The sequence below is a fragment of the Panthera pardus genome, unplaced genomic scaffold, assembly GCF_024362965.1.
Source record: "Panthera pardus isolate Hobbes unplaced genomic scaffold, ASM2436296v1 HiC_scaffold_1, whole genome shotgun sequence".
Lineage (NCBI taxonomy): Eukaryota > Metazoa > Chordata > Mammalia > Carnivora > Felidae > Panthera > Panthera pardus.
The window spans coordinates 82,018,565-82,046,459 of NW_026526654.1; the positions used below are offsets into that span (position 1 = coordinate 82,018,565).

At 38.0% G+C, this 27,895-nt stretch overlaps 1 protein-coding gene across 1 annotated transcript in view; it reads left to right on the forward strand.

Moving 5' to 3' along the window:
• UBL3 (ubiquitin like 3) overlaps positions 1–27,895 on the forward strand; it is a 64,107-nt gene that overhangs the window by 23,548 nt on the left and 12,664 nt on the right. The window contains exon 2 of the mRNA XM_019447876.2: positions 27,674–27,782. Coding sequence (XP_019303421.1) covers positions 27,674–27,782 — 109 coding nt within the window. The remainder of the gene's footprint in view (positions 1–27,673; positions 27,783–27,895) is intronic.

Below are 27,895 nucleotides of genomic sequence, written 5' to 3' on the forward strand. Positions count from 1 at the left end.
ATGGTTTTTGTCTTAAGAGCATTGAAAAGTAGAGAATACATAGGACAGATTTTTTTTATTTTGGTTTTTTTTTTTAATGTTTATTTTATTTTTGAGAGAGAGAGAGAGAACATGAGCGGGAGAGGGGCAGAGAAAGAGGAGGACACAGGATCTGAAGCAGGCTCCAGGCTCTGAGCTGTCAGCACAGAGCCCGATGTGGGGCTCGAACCCATGAGCTGCAAGATCATGACCTGAGCCAAAGACGGATGCTTAACCGACTGAACCACTCAGGCGCCCCAGGACAGTTCTTTTTAAATCCCACTTTAGACAATATTCTAGAGTTCTGCTTTTCTATCTTACATCAGAAAGAAATAAAAAAGCATTTTGACTTGGCCGTCAGAATACATACATTGGCCGCGAATGTCAAGCACATACACATTTGTGACATACATATTCTGTGAAGTAAGATTTTTTTTTTAAGTAACAAACTTTTTGAAAGGCAAAAAAAAAAAAAATATATGCCTCAAGATCTAAAAATAGTTCTTGAACAGAAATTTCTTTCTGGTGATTGATTGGCTTTACTTTGGGAAATCATTATGTTGCTGTCTTCCTTTTTTATTGAGAGGAAAAGGAAGAAAATAAGTATTTTTACCTCTGGTCAAGTGACCTAAATAGTTTGTTCTCTTTTTCCTTTGCTCTGCAATAGATTAGTATTTATTTAAATAATTGATGTTAAGTGTCCCTGAATTCCTGTGGTTTGAAGGCTTTCCAGATACTATTAACTTTCTCTTCCTGACAAAGAGGATGTGCGTGATAGTATCTTTTTTTCTTTAGTCAGTCTAAAATTAGACTTCTTGATAATGAATTAAAAAGCTTGTGAATATATGTGAACCAGAGGTGAAATACGGCTGTATTCTGATTTCTTCGCTGTTTCTGCTTCTTAACTTCCTTTTTTCACTCCTTGATGCAGTTAAGGGTGAAAGGAGAGCTAAATATAAACGTTTGCAAACAGTTCAAGCTCGAAGTTATGATTTGTATAACTTTGAATAAAAGCAAGTATTTATAAAACTCTCTAAATCAAATTTAATTTGCAATTCGTGGCTTACAGAGAAAGCAGTTCTTTATGTCTGGTTGCCGTTTACCCAGCTCCCTGCTTTTCCATCTCTCAAAACCTTGACCCATTTCGGTACCAGAGTAGGGATTGGCCACGTGTACATGTGAATTTAACAAAGTTGATCTTCTGTTACCTGGAGGTCGTTTTTTCTATGATTACTTTCTCCTTTTAGAGTTGGATCACAGATTGACATTTAAAAAATTAAAAACCTTTGGAAACCTTGTCTTCTCTAATACATTTAAACTATTTTGTGTATGGCCTCTTCGCGTGACTCCATTGACCCATTCTGTCATTCCCATCACTGCAACTGCTAGCCTTAACATCGAAACCCTAAGCATCCCCCTCCCCCACAGCGCCCGACAAGGGTGAGCAAGGGACTGAAGCAGTGATGAAAATATGAGCACAAGTGTAAAATGGCTTAACTCATAGTTTTAAAAATTCAAGGCTTCTGCTGCCTCTACATGTATGCCACACGGGAGGCAAAGGAAACAGAGAAACTGAAATTTAATTATTACAATTTATATGTTCATTCAGAACACTTAACATACTGCTGTAGTAACTAGCAGTCCTCCCCCATATTGACCTTCAAAATCTAAACTTTTCTGGTTTAGATGCCTTTTTTTTGTTCATTTATTCCAGAATGCCTACAATATAGCAGACAGATTAAGTTTATGTATTCACCTTCTTTCTACTCATGATTTTAAAGAATGAAGTGGTTCATCACTTGGCACCGTGGCTTGGGTTTGAACGGTCTCAGCACAGAATTTGCAAGGCTGAAGAGCACACGGCATAGCACATTGCCACAGATTCTGTCTTGCTCTTGAGGTTGTTGCATGCAGCCAAGACAGCTTGAGTTCCATATCTTCAATCAAGAAATGATGCAGCCTAAGGTAGATAATCCCTAATTTGCCTAGTGGTTATCTTTAAGCAATCTCTGCTACCTGCAGCTTAGCTAAGACCAAGAAAGTAACGGCAAAGGTCTCCCAGACAGCAAAACAGTAACAACGACAAAGATCGCACCAAGTCTGGTAACCAGATTGATAACAGCTTATTACTAAACGATTTCAGAGTTCAATGTTGGCGGCATAGTTGCTCTCATTTTATTTAATATAATTTATTTATTTTTTTTATTGTTTATTTGTTTTTGAGACAGAGCATGAACAGGGGAGGGGCAGAGAGAGAGGGAGACACAGAATCCGAAACGTGCTCCAGGCTCTGAGCTGTCAGCCCAGAGCCCGACGCGGGGCTCAAACTCACGGACCGCGAGATCATGACCTGAGCCGAAGTCGGCCGCTTAACCGACTGAGCCGCCCAGGCGCCCCAGTCGCTCTCATTTTAGACACAGTTTATAACTCCGCCCATAGCAAGAGATAAGCCCTCTGGGTAAAACAGCATGCTGCCCGACAGGCAGCTTCTGTGATAAAAACCCCTTCCTGTGTTTGTTGGTTCCAAAAGTAAGTTCCCTAAATTCTGTGATTATATTCCATAATCGAGTCAGTGTCTTCAGTACCACATTTCATGTGGTAAATATTTATGATGGTTCGAGCAGAGACTGATTGTTTGATAGATAGTGAAGGATGCTCAGCTTATCAGCATTAGAAATGTGTAGATTATGCAACTGTTCACAGCTTGAATTGGCTCCAGAAAATAAAGCTAAGCTAGGAATGTATGGGTTGTTTCCTTCATTACAGTAAGGGAGTTCTTCAGACAGCTTCTGTTGAGCGCTTTTCTGTTTGGACTGGAATCCATTTGATCAACCTGTGAGTGATGAGCCAGTTGTTTGCCCGTGCATGGAACTCATCTTGTAACTTAGAGACAGGTCTCAGTGCAGTTCGGGAAGCACAACGGAGAGTTTCCACAAAATGACGGTAACATTGCCTGCATTTTTGTTTTGTGGTTCTGAGTTGAGAAAATAGGGGATTAAATGGCATTCAGAAGGGTGAGAATAAAATAAGGATGTTTTTAGTTTTGCCATGGGTAATATATTTTCCTGGCTTCTGGCCCTCTCACATTTATTTGTTCCGGAAAGTTTTAACTTGGTAAAGTAAGTTTAATGTTAATATCTTTTGATCCCTTTGATCCACGGCAGATTGTAATTCAGGGCAATTTCGTGAGGTATATGCATTTATAATGTTATAGCATTCACACTTAGAGGATCTCACAAGTTTCAAACAGTTTTAAGAGGTACCCCCCCCACCCCACCCCCTACACTTTCCACTTCACTAACTCCTATTCCAGGTCTCAGTTTAGGAGTCTCTTTCTCTGGGGTGCTATTCCAGACCCTTTTAAGTCTATGTGGTGCTTTTCTCTCTGTGCCTGATGACATAAGATTTGGTTGTGGTATTGAGTTACGTTAGATTGACATTTCAGTTGCTAGTTATTTTGCCCAGGATTAGGCCAATTCATGTGAATCGGGAACTAATAATGTTCTTTAAATATTTGCTCAACATGTATTTAATGGAAGAAAGATAAACTGATTTTTTTTTTCTGGTAACATTTTTATATAGGAACAAACACCTTATTCATTTCTGCTGGCTGAAGCAAGGTCAATTTTCTAAAAATTCTTAGACATTTCCCAAACTTTGGTAGTTTTAATTTATGTTTTTTTCTGAACCAGACAACTTTCTCAAGGGCATTTAAATTTTAGAAAAAACCTCTATACTGTTCAGTTGTGGAACCTGAGCTGACTGCAGCCAAATATGGCCAGTGTATCCCCGTAGTGACTTAGTGTCCCCTGTAGATCTGAATTCCTATTCCATGTTGTTATCAGACTCTGGTCTCTCCAGGGAGAGAATGGGGCCCATGCATCTTAGAAAACAGCGGGTGTTCAGTAAGCATTTGATGAATTGCTAAGAGTGTTAGTTTTTCTCCCCGTTACCCACGTGCAGAAATTTGGCTTGGAATTTCAGAAATAAAAGTTTTATCATTGTTTCTTATTACATGTTAATGTGTATCTCTATATTAAGTGGTCTCTTCATGTGAAGAGTAGAACCTTTTAGCAGAACTTTCAGGTTGTTACCAAGAGTTTCTTTCCTAGATTGAGTTTTCTTTTTGGTAGAATAGAAATTTGTTTTCTTTGATGATATCTGTAAGCTAGCAGTCAGGCTTAGTTTTAGTTAAGGACTGAAGAGTAAAATAGGTGCATATGTAAAGATTTTGTTGCTACAAATGGTTTTTGAAGTAAGTAATTCATTCTGTTTATTCATATTTGCTGTCAAATAAGATAATTTCACAAAATCTGTATCCAAGTAACATTATATACAGTTTTTGTTTTCCTAAAGCTTCAGAGTTAGACCCCAAACTGCTATTTCCTCTAAGGTTAGATGTGTTCATCAGAATAAGAATGGACTTCTAAATTTGAGGAGCCTGAGTGGGATTCCTTCTTGTGTGTGTGTGTGTGTGTGTGTGTGTGTTTTAAATGTTTATTTACTTTTTGAGACAATGCAAGAGACAGAGTGCAAGCAGCGGAGGGGCAGAGAGAGGGAGACACAGAATCTGAAACAGGCTCCAGGCTCTGAGCTGTCAGCCCAGAACCTGACGCGGGGCTGGAACTCAACAAGCCACAAGATCATGACCTGAGCGGAAGTCAGACCCTTAACTGACTGAGCCACTCAGGTGCCCCTGGGATTCCTTCTTTTGTAACCATGAACATTATTTCATTAGAACAGTGTCACTAATATTCACTAATGACACCTTTTTCCTCTAAGGATTTTCGTCTTATTTCAAAAGTGATTTTGATTCTCCTTCTCCAAAGTATATTAGAGTATTGTGGTGTATTAATTAAGGTTACTTTATTTTCATTGAAATGAATGAACTATGCAGAGTGAATTAGAAAATGAGAAACAGCATTTTGAAGATTTGGATACAGTTTTTAGTATTTTCCCTAAGTTTTGCCTTTGCCTGAAATTGTTTTTAATATTTATCTAGGCTCTGATTCTTATTTAGGGTTACTTCTTAACTCATTACCAAAAAAAAAAAAAAAAAAGTGTGTCTTTCAAAAAGAAAAATAAAATCAGAGCAAAGAGAAAGTAAGGTAAAATGCTTTTTTCCAGGGGGCAAAGCAAAAAGAGATACCTCATTTTTTTTAATGAGGTTAATAAGGTTAACACTGTAAAGCAAATTTTACCAGTTGCTTAGGAAAAGGAAATTGTTTTTCCTGGTACTAAGTCTGAAATTCTTACATAGGCGTTTATAAAAGAGGTATCAAGGGGCGCCTGGGTGGCTCAGTCGGTTAAGCGTTAAGCATCCAACTCGGGCTCATGATCTCGCAGTTTGTGAGTTCGAGCCTCCTGTCGGGCTCTGTGCTGACAGACAGCTCAGAGTTTGGAGCCTGCTTCAGATCCTGTCTCCCTCTCTCTGCTCCACCCCTGCTTGCATGTGCTCACGCTCGCTCGCTCTCTCTCAAAATAAATAAATAAACATTTTTTAAAAAAGGAGATATCAAGTAGTATAGTAAGTAAATATAGGGAATTTTAATGTCCTGTTCACAATTTGGTAAAATGATTATTTAAAGAATAGCACTGTCAGTAAAAATACAGTGCAACAATAAATATAATTAAAAATTTTCTAGTAGCCACATTTAAAAAGTAAAAGAAATGGTTGAAATTAATGTTTTTAACCTGATATATAAAAATATTATCATCTCAGCATATAATTAAAATAAAATTATTAATGGTATTTTACATTTCTTTCATACCAAGTCTTTGAAATCTATTTGCAGCACATTTCAATTTAGGTGTTAAATTTTCATGAGAAATAGTTCAGTCTGTAGTTAGATTACATAAAATTTACACTGATAATTATCAGTGAAGTAATATAATACTTCAATATGAAGTATATTAAATATGAATTGGGAAATACAGCCCCACAGTAGGAAAAAAGATAGATGTTATTGTGCAGCCTAGAACTGCTTCATTGACACGCAAGCTACTGCGTAAAGCATCAGCAGTCCCAAAACAAAAAACTGAATTAGGAGTATGCACGTGTATCACTGGGTCAGGAGCGATGACAAAGGCAAAGACAGCATGTCTTTTCAGGGAATGGCCATGTGATACACAGAGACAGATTTCAGAATGAAGAGAGTGGTTTGGTTTTGTTTTCAGTTTATTTACTTAGCGTGCATGGGAGGGGCAGAATGAGAGGGAAAGAGAGAGAATCCACGCAGGCTCCGCACTGTCTGTACAGAGCCCAGAGCTGGGCTTGAACTCAGGAACCACGAGATGATGACCTGGGCTGGAACCAAGAGTCGGATGCTTAACCGACTGAGCCACCCAAGCACCCCAAAGAAAGTGCTTTTTTAACGCAATATGTATTTAAGCTAAAGAACTCCTCTCTTAGTGTATAATGAAGCAAAGATTTTGGGATAATTAAAAAAAGCATTAGACTGGGATCAGTAAATACATGGCATCGTTGCGCTACAGCTTTGCTCCCCCGGCCCCCGAGCCCTACCCGTTGCCCATGATAGACGTGGATAATTAATCACAACTCCTGTTACACTGAGACCAGAGATGGCTGTGGAATCCCTCCTAATGGAGCACTTTTGGCATCTGCTATAAATCAGTAGGAATTGGCAAGAGTAATACACCCCATTTTCCAGCCTGGCATTAGATATTTTCTGGTTATCATTACTATTTTTTTCTAAAGTAGACTAATGTAAAGGTTAGTATGTCAATCAGTATGAAAGAGGAAGTAACTACCCACTAATTGAGTAAAGGACTTTTTTCCCTCCATGACACAGTTTTATCTAATTGAATGACTTGCATGTAATTTACCAACAGACGATACAATCTGCTAATTAGGATGCACCCCAGTTTATTCTAGAATGGGTCCATATTTTCCCACACCAGTTTATTCTAGAATGGGTCCATATTTTCCCATGTTTTATAAATTTTTATAACTGTATAATGTTCCATCAGCTTGGTCTGCCTATTTTTCACCTTTTTCTTTTTTTGGATATTAAATCTATACATTGTTGGGGTTTTTTAGAAGTAAACATTTTTATATGTCATAGCTTCGTTTCCTCTGCTTCTTTTGTTTTTTTAACAACTTACATCAAATGAATTTATAGGAGTGGGATCTATCAGTAAAAGAGGGGGACCGGTTTTTACAGATCATGACTGCTAATCACCAAATGACCATCCAGAAGGGTTTACACCATCTAAGCTCCTCTTGCTCCTGAAATCTGTCCACCTATCCGCTATCAGAACTTATTCATCTAGGGTCTGGAATTTAAACCTTTCCTCATTCACTTAATTAGGATCAGAAGGGGAAATGAGCTGTAATTTAAACCTATCAGTCATATTACTTTGTTGGTATCTTTTGTCAAATATATAGTAGAAGAAAATGTCAAAAACTGGTATTTCGAAAGACATTTTAAAATTGTGAAATTCAGGGGTGCCTGGGTGGCTCAGTCGGTTGAGCGTCCGACTTCGGCTCAGGTCACGATCTCGCGGTTTGTGGGTTCCTGCCCCGTGTCAGGCTCTGTGCTGACAGCTCAGAGCCTGGGGCCTGCTTCCAATTCTGTGTCTCCCTCTCTCTCTGCCCCTCCCCCGCTCATGCTCTCTCTGTCAAAAATAAATAAACATTAAAAAACATAAATAAAATTGTGAAACTCAGTGATTTATCTGTTTGGATTGACTGTAGGGTGTTTGGAGAAGTAAAATCCTTGTAAGATCATAAATACAGACATGATAAAGAATGACTGTTCGGCAGTTGGGTTTTGAAATAAACTCTTGAAACCTTTAGATAGTAATATAGTCGTTCCTTCCCTTTTGCCCTCATCCCAGAATCATTTTAGGAATTTTTATCCTACACCCATTTATCCTGCCATTGTATAAAATACTTTCACCCTTTGGACTTTTCTTTGGTACCCACAGTTGTGGCAAACGCTGTCCTTTAAGATTTGGTCTTATTTTGAAAGCAAGCAAAAGTCATTCAAAACAAAGTCTGAAATAAAATGATGATAAACTCTATAGTCTTTGTATATGGAAGGAAATAAAATAAAATACAGTAGTGTAATTTATTGAGTTTAAATACCATCAAAACATTTTTACTTACACATAGAATATCTTTAGTTATTCTTATTTCAAATGGTTTGAAATATCCTTTTTTGCTGTGTAGTTTAACACATGAAGTTACTCGTTGCCTTGGATTTCTCCAAAATGTAGTCTTGATGATTCAACAGGTTAAAGTGCTTAGTCTAGTGTTTCTCAACCAAGATGATACTGCCCCCCTAGGAGACATTTGGCAATGTCTGGGGACATTTTTTTGTTGCCATTACTTCTTAGAGGGTGAGGTGCCACTGGCATTTAGTAGAGAGAGAGAGACTAGGGATGACACTGCACAGCCTCCAGTGCACAAAACAGCCCCTCACAGCACAAAATTGTCCATTCTAAAATCTTCAGTCATGCCGAGGTTAAGAAACCCTATCTCCGTCTAAGTTCGTGGTTCAGAGGTAGTCAGAGCTGTATTCAATCTTCTACTTGACCTTGGCAAGACGTTTAATCTCAGTTAGGCCTCAGTTTCCCCATCTGGAAAATAAAGATAATAATATCCTTTTCATATAATTGTAGTTAGCGTAGTTTCTGACACATGGTAAGCAGTCAGTAAATCTTAGTGTTATTATGAGCACCACCACCAATAATATCAACCATGTCAAAAATTACTAGAATGGTAAAGTTTGATGAGCGCTTACGAAGATCCTACAATTCAACTTCTTTGCTAAGTTCCCTCATTTGAAAAGTAATTCATATATGTGTTCTTTGTGTAATAGCTGTGCAATTGTATACTACTAGGAGTCTTTGTTTTCCACATCTTCTTATATGTGCTTCAGGCTACCTTATTCAGATTTAAGTTATCAAAATAATAATGGTTTAAAGACTGAAAAAGTGTATAGAATGATTGTAGGTGTTCAAGGACCTTGACTCTTTGGAAGAAGGATGGTTAGTAAGCATATGGGCTATAACTGCTGCTTTTTAGAGCCGCCTTGTGAGTGGTTCCTGTAGAAATCATGCATTGGCGATCATGGTAATCATGGTATTTTTGTCTTCCTCTCTAATGGCTCCCTGATGATTTTATTGACGCACATTGGGGAAGATAATCAGATGGCTCAGTGCTTCCACCACGCCTGCATTAAGGATATTAATAATGCCACCACAAATACCCACTCTGTGAAAAGCTGGCTAATGGTGAAAGCAAGTAGAAGGAAGTAAAGACACAAAAGGAACAGAAGATATTGTGATTCTTGCCCTTGAGGAGTTTATAATCTAATTGAGGAGTTACACCTTACTTACAAGTTTAACTCCTATTCACAGAGGATTTATAGGCTTACACGTATGTTAGACCTCCCATATAAAGTAGGAAGTAACTGAGCAAGGTTAGGAAAGGGAAAAATCAAGGGCTGCTATTTTATTTGAAGCTAAGTATGTCTTTTATATAAATATGAGACTAACAGTATTTTAAGGTCTTAGGATTTACACTACATGTTCATACTTTATTTGATCTTTGCAGTAGCTGTAAAAGGTAAAGTAACCGTTCTTAAAGTGCCTCCCTAATGCATGGAGGTCATGTGTGTAATGTGAATGAAACTGTAGATTTGAACATGTATTGGGAAATATCTGTGTGCAGTTAGAAGAGTAATAGTCTGTCTCCAGTGCTGCCCTGGCCAGTGGACATAAATGTGTTAGGAGACCTGAAAGGAGATTACCAGTGTTCACCAGATAACCCTATCTTGACAAACATATCCTACAGTGACATTGCACTCCTTTAATTCTAGGATTCTGTCTGCACCTTTCAGACATATTTTACTTAACCAACATTTGATTTCAGCTCAGATCATGATCTTGTGGTTTGTGAGATAGAGCCCCGTGTGGGGCTCTGCACTGAGAGCACAGAGCCTGCTTGGGATTCTTTCTCCCTCGCTCTCTGCCCCTCCTCCATCCCTCTCTCCCTCCATCCCTCTCTCTCTCTCAAAATAAAACTTAAAAAAAAAAAAAAGTACAATTTTAAGAATACCAGGATGATTCCCAAGGAATGACATACTGTTTTTAGACAGATTTGATTACTCTGAAGTCAAGTAGCAAGTCAAGGGAGAAAAAGGCATTGTCCCTAATTTGAGGGGTCATATAGTGTGATCAGTCATGTGTCCACTGTTTTACCTGGAGGGAAATTTCCCACTGGTCTGTTCACTTATACCTGGGTTGAGGACAAGATTTTTATTTCGCACTCCAGCCCCCATAGAAGGTGGTCCGAGCATCTGGGATCGTTGACCTCAATTGTCCACAAGTTATCAGGTCAACAGAAAGTCCATACTACACCCCTGATCTTTGAGTCGGTGATTTCTTTTCCCTTTTCCTTGGGGACTCTGTCTCCATTTCTTTCTCCCTAGTTTGAATCATCATTAAGCTTTTGCTCCATCTTCCAAGCCCTTCACCCCCACCTCAGTCTTGTCTTCATGGAAAAACTACCCTCAAAATGCATAGCAATAAATTTTTCTGATTTGAACCTATGTTCGTAGTTTCTTTGGGTGGAATTCTGCTTTTGTGATTTTGTAGGCCCGATGCCTTTAGTTCTTCCCCAAAACTGCTTCCAGAAAACATTCTTGGGGTAAGTGGATGGTGCTGCCAAGATTGGTGTTACCAAGAGCAGTCAGTGGTGGAGGGAAATTTACAGAAAATGAACAGATGAAACTATCCAGCTATAACGCTGCCCTTAGTAAATGTACAAGACAACACTTAGAACTGGAATCAGAAGTTAATTCAGTATATTTCCAGAGTGATTTATAGAAGTTGTGGCAATATTTTCCCTTACAGTTAACTTTCTAACAGATGGTTGGGTTTTTGTTTTGTGTTTTGTTTTTTGTTTTTAAAGCCAGCACAAGTCAGGTTTATTTATTTAGGGAGCCTATATTTTGGAAATGAATGGGGCAGTCCAGGAGCTTCAGCTTACCCAGAATCTTTGACCATATAGCTAATCCTGAAGTAAATTCTGTATAAAGGTATGCGAGCAATTCAGTAAGTAAATAGCAATGAGAGAAGTAAGAAAACCATTCAACTTCAGAAGAACCTGAAATATCAGAGGAGTCATTTGAAGTGAAACCCTGGTGTACTTTAAAAAAATTTGAATGCTCTACAGAGTTAACTAAAACTTTTTAATAGTTATAGGCAGTTTAACATAGTGGCTAAAAGCACAAAGCTGGGAGCCAGGATTGGATCGAAACCCAGTTCTGGTACTTCTTAACTGTTGGACCTTGGGCAGGTTCTAGAGTCTCTGCTTGAGTTTCCTCCTCTGTAAACATGGACATCATAATAACTTTCCTGTCGGGTCGCTGTCAAGAGTAAATGAGTCAATATATGTAAAATACCTAAAAGAGGATCTTTTAGGACATAGTGAGAGTTGCATGTGTTTGTGATCACTAATAGTGTTACTACTTTTCACTGCATGTTAGGTGTATGTAGTCTTATTATTAGATTAAATAGACAAAGGAATTCTCTGGGAAACTGACAAGCCATATATAGACTTTTTTCTATAGAAATGTAATTCAGGTCACAAACAATGGATGTACAAATGAAACTTGGGGACGTAAAAGTTTATTAATTAGAATTGGTTGGAATCCAAATTATTTAGTATTTGCTAAATTTTTTTAGTTTTTTTTATTTAAAAAATTTTTTTTAAATATTTTGTTTATTTTTGATAGAGAGAGACAGAGCACAAGTGGGGAAGGGGCAAAGGGAGAAGGAGACACAGAATCCGAAGCAGGCTCCAGGGTCTGAGCCGTTGGCCCAGAGCCTGATGTGGGGCTCGAACTCACCGCGAGATCTTGACCTGAGCCGAAGTCGGACGCTCAACTGACTGAGCCACCCAGGCGCCCCAGTATTTGCTAAATTAAAGCCATTTGTCGTAGAGCTGTTCCTCGAAGGCATTAGATCCTGTATACATAAAAGCTTATGTGTAAGTATATGGAACCAAAATCCCTAACTCCGATCATGAGTGAACAGCCTGAACACTCAAATGTGAAATGAATGGTTGCAGTGTTAGCAGCTTAAGACTGCCAAGGATTGTTGGCTTCAATAGGTAAGAACTGTAACAGTAACTTTGGGTGGAATCCTGCCTTTGTTATTTCATAGGCCTAATGCGTTCAGTTCTTCCCCAAAACTGCTGCCAGAAAACATAATCAAATATATAGCCAATTTCATGATCTTAGAAGCACATACTAAAGTGTACCTGCTGATTTCCCTTGATTTTGTAGGTCTTAAATATTTAAGCATTCACATAGTAGGCCAGCCGTAAGTGTCCAACAAATATTTGTTGCATGGATGAGTTGTAGGACAAGGATTAAGAATGGCACGGGGGAAGGGGGGTGGCACAGAACACCCAGGAAGACCAATTAGTAGGAGACTACTGGTAAGAGTCTAAACTAGGATGTTGACAGAATGGGGGCAAGGGGTAGGGAAAAAATAAATGCAGTAAACACTGCAGAAGAAAAATTAATAAAATCTGGTAACTGAGGAGCTATGGAAAAAATAGTTGTGATCAAAATAATATTTTATTATTTTTTTATTTAAAATTAAAAAACAATTTTTTTATTTATTTTGAGAGAGCACGTGCACAAGCCGGGGAGGGGCAGAGAGAGGGAGAGAGAATCCCAAGCAGGCTCCGCACCATCAGCACGGAGCCCCATGCGGGGCTTGAACTCACAAACTGTGAGATCATAACCTGAGCTGAGATCAAGAGTTACATGTTTAACTGACTGTGCCACCCAGGCACCCCTCAAAATAATATTTAAAATCATATCCACTAGCAGCCTCCCTTGTTGAGGAATCTGTGTTCTTCGTATCTTCTAACTTTTTAAAAAATGTTTATTATTTTTTTTTGAGACAGAGACAGAGCATGAGCAGGGGAGAGGCAGAGAGAGAGGGAGACACAGAATCTGAGGCAGCTTCCCGGCTCGGAGCTGTCAGCACAGAGGCCAATGCGGGACTCGAACACACAAACCGTGAGATCATGATGACCTGAGCTGAAGTCAGATGCTTAACCGACTGAGCCACCTGGGTGCCCCTCTTCTTCTACCTTCTAGAATCATTATTGTATTCTCTACATTAACCTTTACAGGGTACCTATTTGTCACCTGACAAACAGAAGTAAGCTAGAAGGGTCAACACGCATATGGGTACGAGCGTGTGCGTGCCAGTGTGTGTGTGAGATGGAGGGTGGTAGCCGCAGTGTTAATAGGGAGGGCCTCTTAGCTTCATTCGCTTCTGCAGAAAACTGGGAAAAAATAATCTTATTGTATTACCTAAAATATCATCTTTTATGCCATAGTCCTACTTTATGAAACTTTGAAGATAAAGTAAGGACAGTTCCTTAGGGATTAGTAATTTTTCACACACTAATGTCATGAATATTCTGAAAATAAAATCTGATCTAGGAAATGAAAGTGATAGGAACACCGTCATTAGTTCTTGTAGTAAGAGGTCCACAGACTCATTAAATATCTTTCCCCGACTTTTATATCTGTTTTATGGTGTTAATTACTCTGTTATTGTTGATAGAAGTTAGCAACTTCTGAAATTTCTCACATATTCTGCAGGTGGTTATTTAATACACATGAGCAGAGGCTAGTTCACTGGTTTAAAAAAAAAAAAAAAAAGCCTTGCTTAGCACATAGTCCAAGTGAGACTTAACTGCTCAAGTGAAAAGAGTTCTTTCTTCTGGTTCCTTTATAACCTTACACGACGTTTCTTTATCTCGGAGCCTGAGTTTCTAAATTTGCAAAAAGCGTAATGTATTTGCAGCTCGGTGCTGGGGGTCCTTTAGTTCCTGAATTATTTGTCTGGCAACGATACTTCCTGATCTTTTCTTGTTCGTGTCTTCAGATAATTGTCTAATCTACTCATAACAATCTTTCCCGTTGATAAACATTTCTTCTTTTGCTGTTAGTCATTTACTTTCTTCCAGGAGTTCATCTGACCTTTTCCTTAACTATTTCTTTGTGAACATTTCCCTTTTATTTATAATTGGTACTTTACTGCCCTGCAGTTCTCTGTTTCCCCTCTTGGAAACCATCTGCTATCATTTGTTTTGCTTTCTGTATTGTAATACTAAATGTTCTGATGTTGCTGGATTTATGTTCTGTACCAACTCTTTATGGACATTCAGGGTTTGTTTTTTTAAGATGCATTCATCTCCAGTGACGAGCATTCGATGATTATGTTAATTAACATTCTTAGATCTAACATTCTTGGATAGTATATCCTGCATAGATCTTATGCTGTGTTGTACTGAAAATCGTACTTAATATTGTATGCCGATGTTGATGCGTTTATCACATTTGCCTGTTTCGCTCCCTTTTTGTTATGTACAACCGTGCTGCTGAATAATTCGTCATCCTAATCCTAAGTGAACTGATAGATTATTTGTTACAGTTTCAAAATTTAATAAATAATAATTAAAGCATACTTGTATTCAAGTAAGAATCCATGGGTATTCCAGAGACAGTCATTTATAAATGAGAACCTCAGTATTAAGAGCACATGAGGTCATGGCTATCTGGGGCACCACTAAGTGACAGTATCCCTAGTCACAGGTTGATGCAAATTGTCTGTGCAAGCTGAATAGGACTGCACAGCACAGGCAGCCTGGAACAATCGGTTTCTTCATGGACAGACAAATGTATTCTTCCTAAATAGGAGAGCGTGCTATCACTTTTGAATAATGAGTTGACTGACAAACATATTGTAAAGAATAGAATGATTTTTGAATGTCTTTTTCTTTTTTCCCTTTTCAGGGCAACTGTTTTTCACTCTCACTGTGGTCTGTTTCAGGGTTTATATTGCAAGATAGTTGTGTGTGGAAAATAGTCTATCATCACCTAACTGTATAACAGTAAAAAATATTAAAATACACTTTCTTCTTGGTAGTTGTTGGTAGATCTCCTTCGTGGATATACTGTTACGTGTACATTATTGAAATATTCTAGGAATGTTGTCTCTAGTCTGGCATATTCTAGTACATTATTCATTCATCTTCCAGTATATTATGTACCTACTATTTTTCAGGCACAGTTAATCATATGAGGTTAACTATGTGCATTAATTAAATATACATGTTTTTCTTCTTTTGATCTGAAATGAAGGTTTAACTGGGAAACACAAAACAGCCAAAGGCACCTCATCTCCACAACTGTGCTTATTGCTATGTTAGCAACTTCTGAGAGAACTATTAAGAAGTTTTAAGATTGATTTTCCATCCTCAAAGACCATGATTTAATTGGAGAGTTAAAACATATATAAAATGTATCTTGCTACAATAAATGATAATAGATAGGATAACCTTATAATTTATTATGTAGATTAAGATACTTTTGAGAGCAAAAGGGAGCACTGTTCCTCCTAATAGTAATCCCACAACTGTAGATCCGAACTGTCCCAGATGAACCATGAACACATAGGGCCGCTCCGGCACATGCCATGATTGGATGGAGGCCCTGAGGGAGGAATGGGCACCGTCATCCAGAGTGGTCACAAAGGCTTCAAAGGAGGCATTAGAACTGAATGAACAGAATCAGGAATTCATTCTTACGATTCTTGGCAGGATAGAATTATAACGAATTTGGCTGGAATAGAAATTTGGGTAGGGGAAGAGTAGTAATTGGATTGGACTGAGAAGTTTGGATTGTGAACCATGTGGTCTTGAGAAGTTACTTAATCTCAGTGTCCTAGTTTACCATCTACAACATGGAGGTGGTGTCTCATGGGGTTGTATAACCGTTAACTGTGTACCTCATGCAAAGTACTGTGTCACTTGTAAGTGATTAGTAAACGTTAGCTACCTATAGCACAGTGAGAAAATTTTAAGGTGTTGAAATTGTTTGGCAAGGTGCAAGATGGATTAGGGGTGAGAGGCAGCAGAGAGAATTTGCAAGAGTTTAGGAACCCAGTGAAGGGGAAAAAAAGCGCAGAGTAAATGACAACCCTGAGCCTTCAAGCCTGAGTAACTGGGAGACCAGGAGAGTTTAGCAGAAATGATAACTGTTATTTAGGAAGGAATAAGTTTAAACCTAGTCTTTGAGAGGACAACAGGCTATCCAATTAGAAATGGTCAGCTGACAGTTGGAGAAACAACATTGGTGTCCCATGGAGAATTAGTTTGGGAATGTTCCGCACAGGTGACAGTTGAAGCCCTATCCACCCCCAGAGTGTGGGGAAGGTGTTGGGGAAAGAAAAGATTGATGAGGGAACCTCGGAAGGCCCATATTTGGAGTACAAGAGGAAAAAGAACAGCTAAAGAGAGGGTCAGAGAAGCAGGAATAGTATTCCCCAAAGTATGTTTTACCAGACACTAGATCTGTGGGGGGGTGGGAGGAGTTGGGAGGGGGGCAACAGGTCATATGGGAAAGAACATTGGTTCTGTGGTTAAATACTACAGCAGTCTCGGGTGAATTTGTTCACTGCAATTCTCTGGGTTTTTAATGTTAACACACATGACAAATCTCCAAGATGGAAATGTATGAAGCAGTGTTTTGCAGATTCACTTGATCACTGAACTGTTTTTTTCTCTCAGAATCCTTCATGGAGGCCAGTGTTTCAGAAAACACACTCGGGGAATTACAAAAACCTAACGAGGAGAGGAATTAACTGTGTCACATGTTACAGAGAGACTAAGGAAGATGAGAAATGAGAAGAAGCCATTTGATGTTTCTTATTAGATGGTTGTAAGTGACCTTCAAGAGCACGGTTCAGTAGTGTGGCTTCCAAGGCAGATTCACAGGGAATTAAAGAGCAGAGTTAGTGATGAGGAAATGAAGGCAGTGGGTTTACATCATTCCACCTCTATGAATTCAAGTAAGAAGTGTGACTGATAGGAATAACAGGGTCATTAGAATGTTTACATATCCTACATATATTTTTTTTATTATGTATAATAAAATTCTTATATTTCTAAGTAACATGACCTTTTTGTTTAACGCTAATCATATGACATTAGAGCTGGAAGGGACTTGAATAGTCATCTAGGACAGTCCCTCAGAGAACCGTTTGTTTCCCTTTCATAGGGCAAAGGCACACATGAAAATTATTTTGTTTTCTAACCATAGTCATGGCATCAAGTCTAAGCCATTTTCCTCATTAAAAAAAAAAAAAAAAGTTTAGGGGCGTCTGGGTGGCTCAGTCGGTTAAGTGTCCAACTTCAGCTCAGGTCCTGATCTCACGGCTCATGAGTTTGAGCCTTGCGTCGGGCTCCGTGCTGACAGCTCGGAGCCTGGAACCTGCTTCGGATTCTGTGTCTCCCTCTCTCTCTGTCCGCGCCCCCGCCCCCCCCCCCCCACTTGTGCTCTGTCTCTCTCTCTCTCTCAAAAATAAACATTGAAAGAAAAGGTTTGTGGAAAAATAAGTCTTTGCAATTGTGCATTTTTATTTTTTAAGTTTTTTTTTTTTAATGTTTATTTACTTTTGAGAGATCAAGAGATCATGACCTGAGCCGAAGTCGGACACTTAACCCACTGAGCCACGCAAGTGCCCCTTAGTTGTGCGTTTTAAGATGTTCATCTCAATGTGTATTGTAGTCTAATATTAAAGGCCATTTCTGGGTATATCCTGCCCTTTCAGCAGTGGTGCAAATATGTAATTCACAATTATACCGCAAAAAGGAATGTCACTCTGACATCCTCTAACAATAGGTATAAAATAGGTTATTTTAATTACAACTATTTCAACATTTTTTATGATAAAATATTATGCCATAACACTGATGGTTGATTTTTTATTATGTGCAAATCAGGTTCCACGTCAATATAGTATGTCTGGCAAATTTGAAATTCAGTAAACCAACTTTTTCAGTGACCTGCTTATGTTAGCCCCACTGCCTCCTGAGGTGATTGAATGCTTTATCGCAAATCCTAAGTACTTATTATGTTTTGATCATCTTTGTATCTTCTGTGGCATCTAGCCTCGTATCTTGTTTAACAAACATTTGTGTGTTCAGTCTTTTGAAGTATCAGCTCAAAGTAGCTTTATCGGTCCCTCTTCCCCTTAGAGATTCACAAATTCATTTGGGCGTATGAATGACTCTGAGGAGTTTTGCAGAGAAGAAACTGAATTTTTAAAAAATATTTTTTGGTTTTTAGATGGTGGTAAAATACACATAATATTTACCAAATTAACCATTCTTATACTTCGTATAAAATGAAACACTTTATTGTATCAGAATTACCTAGATGAGATTACTCCCCTACTGTTTTATTATATTTCAATAATTTAAAACTTCAGAGGATCAAGATTAATTATTAATGGGAAGTTATTTTTTTTAACAAACCATTGTCTTTGTGTTCTTAACTGTTCTTAAAGGTACAGTTCAGTGGTATTAAAGACATTCATAATGTGCAACCATCACCACCATGCATTTACAGAAGTCTTTTCATCTTGCAAAACTGAAAATCTGTAATCATTAAACATTAACTCTCCGTTACTCTCCCCACCAGCTCTTGACAGACACCTTGTTTGAATTTTTTAACCTGGCATTTCCAGATTTATTCTACAGTGTATAATATAGAACTCTTTTTCTCTTAACATTTACTTATATTCCATACAGGTTCTATCACTCAGAGAAACAGGATTAATTTTCAGCTACTATGGAGCAGATTAAGGAATATTTTGTCTCACAAGTTGTGTGAATCCTAAGAGAAGCAAGCCCTTCTGGAGTGGCTGTATGAATAAGACAGAAGTCCAATGTTGAGAAAGCTGTAGGAGGAGGTTGAGAGAGAGTTTGGGGAGACACTGAAGTATATGCTAGAACAAACCCTGACCCTGGAGAGAGAAAATCTGGGTTCGGCCTCTCGGGGCCTCTTTTCCCTTGTGCATTCTCTATCTGTGAACCAGAAGAATTCTGTACAAGTTGAATGATTGAGGAATATTGTGAAAGGCATAGTACTTAGAGTAGTGCTGAGAATTTGATAATAGCATAGAAGCAGCAAGGGAAATTGATACCCCAGCAGAAGGGCAGATGCTCACCTCAAGGGGAATATGGCCAAGGCTCAAGCAATGGCACAGCCAAGACAAGTGAGTAAGTGTAGAGATCTAAAAGATTCATCCTGCGTCATACCTGGTTTTATCAGAGCAGCTGGGTGATTAGAGAGAAGAGAAAGTACTATTCAGGAGATACCAAAATAGGATGTGTGCTGGAACTGCTCAAATGAGATACTACATGTAAGGAAAACTTCTGGTGCATAGTTGATACTCAGTAAATACTAATTTCCTTCCCCACAATTTCAGGCTATTAGCCAAAGAACATAAACCATCGGATTTCCACTAATGGGAGATGGGCAGAGAAAAGGAAGTTGTCATCCTCCTGAAATACGTGATAGATAATTTATAATATTATAAATACAGGAAAAGCTACTCTCTCCCTTCCCCAATGTCCTCTTTATCGCTTTGCCTTTGCCAGTTCCGTTTCTCCTGTCTATAATTTAATATCTTGGGTGCTTGGTTGACAGAAACAGTTGTACTGAACTGTTGTTCTTAATTAAGTGAGTCCTAAGGCCTGAACGTCTTTCTCAAAACAAAGGTTTCCCTAGATACAAATCCAGTGTCCCAGAGAGACTGCTTTGGTTAAATTCAAATTCGCTATTTAGTCCATAGTATGTATAGGAAATTAGACCGCTACACTTGCATGTTGAAATCTCGTTAAAGCAGCTAGCTTGTATCCTACTGTCAGGTTTTAACGTGAAACAGAACCATAATTCATTTTCAGAACCAACATGTTTTCTAAGTTTACAGGATTTGGAACTTGAAAGATTATAATTCTAAGAATAATTTGGAAGGCTTTCTCAAGAAAATATGTTGTTCAGTCTTCTCATGGAGTTTTAATTTTACCAAGGTTTCCCAGACTTGTTTTGTACTCTATAAAGTATTTAAAGAAAGAGCATTGTATAGTTAGTATAATGTGATCTACTAAACTAACAATGGTTTTGATGATGACAGTGATAGATAATTTGTGATAATGGCTAATTAGACACTGACCGTGTTCCAGGCACTAAATGTCATATGAATTTTGAGCTACGTTATTTGATTCTGAACTGTGCTTACAAGAACCCAATGTGTTCTTTGTTTCTTCACTGATGAGTAAAAAAAAAAAATCAGTTGACATTTTCTAGAAAGCAAATAGGCTAATTTAATATTATTATTAATTCATTTGTATAGCCCAACGGTTTCTTGTGTTCAGTGCTCAAAAAATAATAAATAGTTGGCAGGTTCATATAATTTAAAAAGCATGAAATGTTGCTTTGGAATGTCGTTCTCCACCTACATTTTAAAATGAGTTAAGTGTTCTGGAAAATCACATGCCAACTAAAATGAGATGTCATGAAAGTTTACTTTGGAACTTAAACTGGAGAACTCTCTAGCCTCCCCTTTGCCTATGGTTCAGGGCAGGTAAGTGTTGTCACCTATAAAGATTTTATATTCCGTGTGTATTAGAATCGGCATCATGCTGAGTGCTAAAAAGAGTGTAGAAAAAGATCCCATAGTTTCAAGTCATTTAGCAGATCTCAATGTACCTTAGTTTATGACCCCACAATACAAGTAGATTCATAGACAAGAATTTAGGTGTGTTTTCTTAGAGGTAAAAATCTGTTTCCTTGGATGCCTTAACTTCTCCACAAATAGGACTTCTGCTTCATTCCAGTGGGGAATAGGAACGCTTTCTTGGCTTCTCTAATTCTATTTTGAATTTTTTTTCTACTGTTTTCTTCAAAAATTTTGTGTCATTGCTCAGGAGGATTTATTTATGCCGTCCCGCCTTAAACACATTGAAGCCAGAGTGTGTGGGGCTTGGGGTGGGGAGCATAGGGCACCCAGAGTTCTACACACAAGGGCCTTAAGCAAGTAAGAACTTGCCAGTTTTGAGGAGCTGAAAAAAGATACCTAGTCAGAGCATAGGGAGGGCAAGAGTAGTTAAGATGATGACCAATAATGGAGACCTTGGTAAGGAATTTGCCGCGACCACCTGGTTCACTTGACCCGAGGGGTGAACATCAAATACTGGGCTGTTAGCACACCCCGGTTCAAATCTCAGTTTACCCACTTATTAAAGTCTCTAAATGCATTCCCACAACTCTAAACTGGGAGTAGGAAGAACTGCTTCAGAAATGGGCTGGGTGACGAGTAACTAAGTGCAGTACCCAAAATACAATTAAAGCCACACAATAAATGGCAGGTGTTAGCATTTCTGCTCCTTTATTCACTGTACCGAAAAAAAAAAAAAGACCCGACTCTGGAATGTCAGATTCCAGGTTCTCCTTTTTGTTTTTAAAATTAATTCAGCTAATATTTATGAGCACTTAAATTTTACATCCTAGCTACCCCTCTCCCCCACAGTGATGTCTCTCATAGTTTCAAGGTTATGAAATCCTCAAAGGCTTTCATAATAAGTCTTTTGTAATACAGACACCAAGCACACTGTTTCAGAAAATATTTGAAGAAATGAACGACTAAAAGCAAGTTTATGAAATATGATTACCATAATTTAGCACTGCAGTTGTGTGAATAATTTGTTTTAAATCAGTTCTATGTAAAAAAAAAAAAGAGCACATTTCTTCCTCATTCCATTTTTCTGTAATGTTTAACAGAAATCCAGAATATACCATTTATAAATCTATAACTCTAGGAAAAAGAAAATATGCTTATCTATTTTAAAATTTATACATTGTCTTAAAATAAGTCACTGATAGACTTATATACTTTTTTCTAGATCAAGTAGCTATTTTAATACAGTATTAATTTTTTTTTTTTAATTTTTTTTTTCAACGTTTTTTATTTATTTTGGGACAGAGAGAGACAGAGCATGAACAGGGGAGGGGCAGAGAGAGAGGGAGACACAGAATCGGAAACAGGCTCCAGGCTCCGAGCCATCAGCCCAGAGCCTGACGCGGGGCTCGAACCACGGACCGCGAGATCGTGACCTGGCTGAAGTCGGACGCTTAACCGACTGCGCCACCCAGGCGCCCCAATACAGTATTAATTTTTAAAAAGCATTAATTTGTCTTCAAATGCAAATAAGTAAAGACAGACATATAATACCATATACATTTTTAGCAAGCTGAGTGCTTAGTTTAAAAAAAATTTTTTTTAATGTTTATTTATTTTTGAGAGAGACAGAAACAGAATATGAGTGGGTTAGGGGCAGAGAGGGAGAAAGAGAGAGAGAGAGACAGAATCCTAAGCAGCCTTCAGGCTCTGAGCAGTCAGCACAGAGCCTGACGTGGGGCTCGAACTCACGAGCTGTGAGATCATGACCTGAGACGAAGTCGGACGCTCAACCGACTGAGCCACCCAAGGTGCCCCCTGAGTGCTTACTTTAAAAAAAATCTTTTTTTTTTTTTTTTTTTGGTTAAATGTTCTTTATTTTTTGTTTTGTTTTGTTTTTTTCAATATATGAAGTTTATTGTCAAATTGGTTTCCATACAACACCCAGTGCTCATCCCAAAAGCTGCCCTCCTCAATACCCATCACCCACCCCCCAAAAAAATCTTATTTTGAGATAATTATAGGTGTGCATGCCCATGTAAGAAATGGTACAGAGGAATCCCATATTCCCTTCACCTGGTTTTCCCTGATGGTAGCATCTCACATAACTGTAGGACGGTTATCACAGCAGAAAATGGACTCTGCTAAAATCCACAGACTTTATTCAGATTTCTCCAGCTTTACATGCACTCATTTGTGGGTGTGCGTTTGCGTTTAGTTCTGTGCAGTTTTAGCACATGTGCAGATTCATGTGACCACTCACCGCGGTAAGACACAGAACAGTTCCATCACAAGCATCCCTTGTGCTTCACTTTTATAGACACAGCCACCCCTCCCCCTTCTCTTCCTAAAACCTGGCTACCACTAATCCATTCTCCATTCCATAGTTTTGTCATTTCAGGAATATTATGTTAACGGAATCGCACAGTCTGTAACCTTTTGCGGTTGGCTTTATCTACTCAGTATAATCCCCTTGAGATAAATTGAGAGCTTCGGGGGAAAAAAAAACTGATTTGCAAAGAAAGTCTAACATCTCTCCACTGGCCACTTGCTTGCCCTTGAGCAAAAAGGGCAGGAACGAGCACTACAAGGGCTAAGGTTCCTCACTTGAACGTGCAGTACCCCAGTACTCATTTTATTCTTCCGAGACTCAGAGGAGAAGTCGGGAACTCCTTTTCTGGTGGACCTGTTGATCTCTTGGTAGAAAACAGCCCTATTTCTCTTAAAGGACATGGTCCATCTCCATAGTTGTCTGTCTTATTTCTAAAGACCATTCCAATTAATTCCATCTTCCATTCTCCCTGTTTACTTCTCTAAGTTTTTTTCATCCTGACCAGTTGAATACAAATTGTTGTGTGAATTAAGTTCTAGATGCAGTTTCTCCAAATTGCTGTAATCTGACAAATAGGAATGACAATTTGACTAAAAACTTTTTTTTAACTTGAAATTACATACATAGAAGAATCCTTATCATTTCCACTGGCCTTAAAGAAAATGATCGTGGTAGCTACCTCACTAATAGTCTTGTTTTGATTTGTTTTGCCTCAAAAATAATTAAGAAATGTATCACTCGTTTGGATATCTAAACGCCATCCTTGGGGATTGTATGACATAATAACTCCATCTCATGAAGTCATTCAGAGTCCTCATTAACGGTTTAATTTTTAGACAAGTATGTACATGTGGCATATCACATTTTAAGCTGTAAATAAGAGGTTTTTTTTTTTTTTTAATTTTAATGTTTATTTTATTTTTGAGAGAGAAACTGAGCACAAGCAGGGGAGGGGCAGAGAGAGAGGGAGACACAGAATCCGAAGCAGGCCCCAGGCTCTGAGCTGTCAGCACAGAACCCGATGCAGGCCTCCAACCCACAAGCTGTGAGATCATGACCTGAGCCGAAGTCGGACACTTAACCGACCAAGACACCCCTGGAACATAATCTTTTAAAGGAAACTAGCTCACATTTATAGGAATGCCCTGCATTTACTGACAGTAGCTATAATTAACATTATTTATCTGAATAAGCTTGAGAAAATTTTTACTATGATAGGAGTAGTTAACTACTGACCCACCTGTGTATCCAGATGTTTATCTGGGTGATTGCTTTCAAGACTTTTCCTAAAAAGAGGCTATGGGATTTGCTGTTTTCCTCCATTGGTGTTACAGTCCTAAGATACACTTGACTGTATACTGAGGCAGACGGAAGCTTCTAGTCTAGAAGCAGGGTCATCACATAGAGAAATAAGCGTAAGAACAGATCTAGACTCATCCATTGACTTCCGCGTCAGTAACCCAATCTTCAGCCTCTTTTGAAAATTGGGTACAATATACATGTTGAATATGGTAGATCAGAATTAATTTTATTTTTTGGAAATGCCTTACTAACTGACAGCATTTGTGTAAACTGTGGCACGTTGCTCACAGCGACGATCCAGAGCCTGACAAATTGAGCACAGAGGTGGTCACGTGTTGGAAGTATCCGTATGTCCATAGGACTACCAAGAAATGATTATTATCCATTCTTATTCTCCATACCACACTGGCCATTTGATAAAATGCCCAGAACGCTGAGGCCTGGATTTGAATCCTAGTGCTTGACTCTTCCAGTATATTTCCACTTGGATCTCGAAACCGAAGAAACTGAACTATTGGTAAACAAACAACGCATACTGTATGCCGGGCATTGTACCGGGCACTGGAAGTGTGTTGGGCAACGTGTTCCTTTACTCGGCAACTTAATTTTGTGAGTTTATTGCTGTTATTTTTACTTTGGGACATAAACGTCATTCCTGAAGCGGTCTTTAACTGTTATTGTCAGTTTTAGATAGTTTTAACTATAAGATTTGATAAGTTCTAGATTTATATATTTAGACAGACTTAGAGTTTTTCATATTCTCTTTCTTCCATACCCACAGAGGGGATTAGGTTCTCTCTGAGGTAGATTTTGAAATCTTACCTTGCTTTTTGTTCTGATTTTGTAGCCCAAAGCCACTTTGAGACTCTACCATGAGTTACAAACTGAACTGTTTTCTGGGAGCAGGCAGGTATCTTAAGGGCATGAAGCAGGCCAGTGTGAATAACCAGTAGGGCTTAGTAGGCCTGTGTCAAACTGAAAAGTTTATGTCAACCCATAAACATTAAAAAAAATTTTTTTTAACCTGTGACAAACACGGCTAGAGGCCAAAAGTTTCTAACATTCTGAAAACTTATATGCACACAGATTCTTTAGACCATTGATTATGAAGCAAAAGTGAAACATCAGTTTGCTGGTGACAGTGATTGGTATCAGTTTTAAAAAAAGAAATGCTGAGAACTTTGCTGCATGAACCCATTTAGTGTTACGTATTTATGCGGGGGTGTGTGTATGTTATTTTGTTTAATCTATTATGGACACCTTTCCTGGTCAAATCATATAGATCTATACCTCATGTTGTTTAATGACTGCAGATTTCCATAGTAAGGATGTACTATCATTTATTTTCCTGTTTCCATATTGATGGATATTAGGGAAAATCTGAAGTACGCTTTGACGTTGTCTGTACAGATCCTAAGGAGTCTTTTTTTCCCTTTTTTCTTTGTTATTTTTAGACATTATAATTTGAATAAAAGCCCAGTAGAAATTAATTTTGAACTTAAAAAGATGATTCTGAGAAAAAGTAGATTCATATCATTTACATAATCTTTAGGAGGCTTGAATTTAATTATCTTTCTGGTTAAACACATGTGGCTGAGCCATTATGAGGGGCATAATTTCTTGGGCATTAATGACTGAAGGGCTCGTATACTGTTGTAGAAGTGGGAAGCCATTGAAAGTCTCCATATAATTTCAAAGTATAGTGTATATTTATCAATATTCACATATAAAGAGATTGCTATGAGTAGGGCATCTCTGACAACTAAAATTCATATTGTAGGCTTGTTGGGTTTCTTGCCTTAAGAATCACTCATTACTGATTTGTTATAGGAAATAAATATGTGGTGCTTTCTTAAAATGTAATCGTCCTTACAAACTATTATTGAATTATTCAGATGGAACTTGAATTTACTTGTTTGCTGCAGTGTGATTTCATCAGATTTCTTCCTATATTAGGCTCTTTGGTCTAATTCCATTCTGGTTAGGAAAGGCGGCAAGAAATTCTTACTGAACATATAGAAAGAGCTTTTCACCTGGAATATAGATTTTTCTCTGATCTTCTAAAAAACTTTTTTATGGAGATACAATGCACATACAGTTAAAATACAATTTCTAATATTGTATCTCCCCCATCTAATATGGGATCCAGCCACATCCCAGTGAATGAGGAATTGTTTGTGCAGAGCATTTTTCTAGAGGAGTTATTTTATAACTTTCAATACTTTTTCAAAGTGCTGAGGCACTGGGAAGTGGCATTGGCCACGGTGGTGAGAGATAGTAAATCAGTGACCTGGTATCTTTAATGGGACTGTGTTAGGAGCCAATTTATTCATTGTAGACGTGGCCATCTTCAAGATGTTCTGTTTTTTGTTTTTTGTTTTTTTTTTTTTAGAGGAAAAAGTATTGGTAACTGAAGAAGAGAGCTTGGCTAACCTGGGACTGGGTACAATCAAACCAGTACAATGACGTTCTCTGTTCTTTATATATAAAGCAGCTGGGCCGGTCCCAGGACTCCGCTCTGGAGTAGGCCCAACTTTGGGGAAGGTCTTATTTGCCCTCTTTAACAGTCCCAGAAGTACAGAAAACCCCACCTGCATTTCCGTAACAGAGAAATGAGTGATACCATAGTTTTTAAAAATAACATCAAATTAATTCTGGATAGCGAAAAAATATTTTTAAAAATGAACATTTAGAAATGTGTTACAAAAGGTATAAACAAATATATTTCTTTGGAAATGTAAATTCATTGGATCTCAAAAACTTTAATTCCTTTATTTATTTACCTTAGTTTATTCACTGAGCATGAATTTATGGCCTTTGTCACACATAGCTCCTCCTTTACTGTCCCCAAATAAATGATTGCGTTTGGGATTGATACAACTACTATTATTGATTCCTCCTTTAACCACTGTAAAGTCTTTATTGTCTCTGGTTAGTTTGTTTAGACTTGAGTGATTTTTATAGGCTAAAATGCTATGTATAATTTATTGTTCCCTCCTCATTTTTTCTAAGAAGTAGATTATCAGCTAAATTTTTTTCCCATTGAGTGACGTGATCTGCAAGGTCAGCACTTTTGTTTTTCAGTGGGTAGTGTGTATATGACGGCAATAGTGATAACACATAAAAGTCCAATTCTGAACGTTGTTAGAGCAATTAAATACAAAAGTATGATGAATTTTGGTTTTCCTTTGTTCATTTATTAAGGCAAATACATCTGCCCCCATACATAATAAATAAAATAATGGAAAGAAAGTCATATGCGAAATTCCCATTCTTTAAAAAAAGAAAGGCTTTATAGAATTTAAATCAGTAAAACCCAGAAAATGGCATTTAGTAATACTTTAGAATGTGATTGAAATGAAAAGCCTAGAGTCATATTTTTACTTTAAAAATTGCAAGATTTATATTAAAAGAATCATTGTCTTCTTTCAGATAAATTTGCGCCTCATCTTGGTAAGCGGGAAAACAAAAGAGTTCCTGTTTTCTCCTAATGATTCTGCTTCTGACATTGCGAAGCATGTGTATGACAATTGGCCAATGGGTGAGTGGTGTTTTTCTCTTGAGAATGAATAATGTTAATTCTTGATACCCTACCTTGTTTCACAAACATTTTGAAAAAATTAGAAAGATACAAAAGAAGGACAAATAATTGAG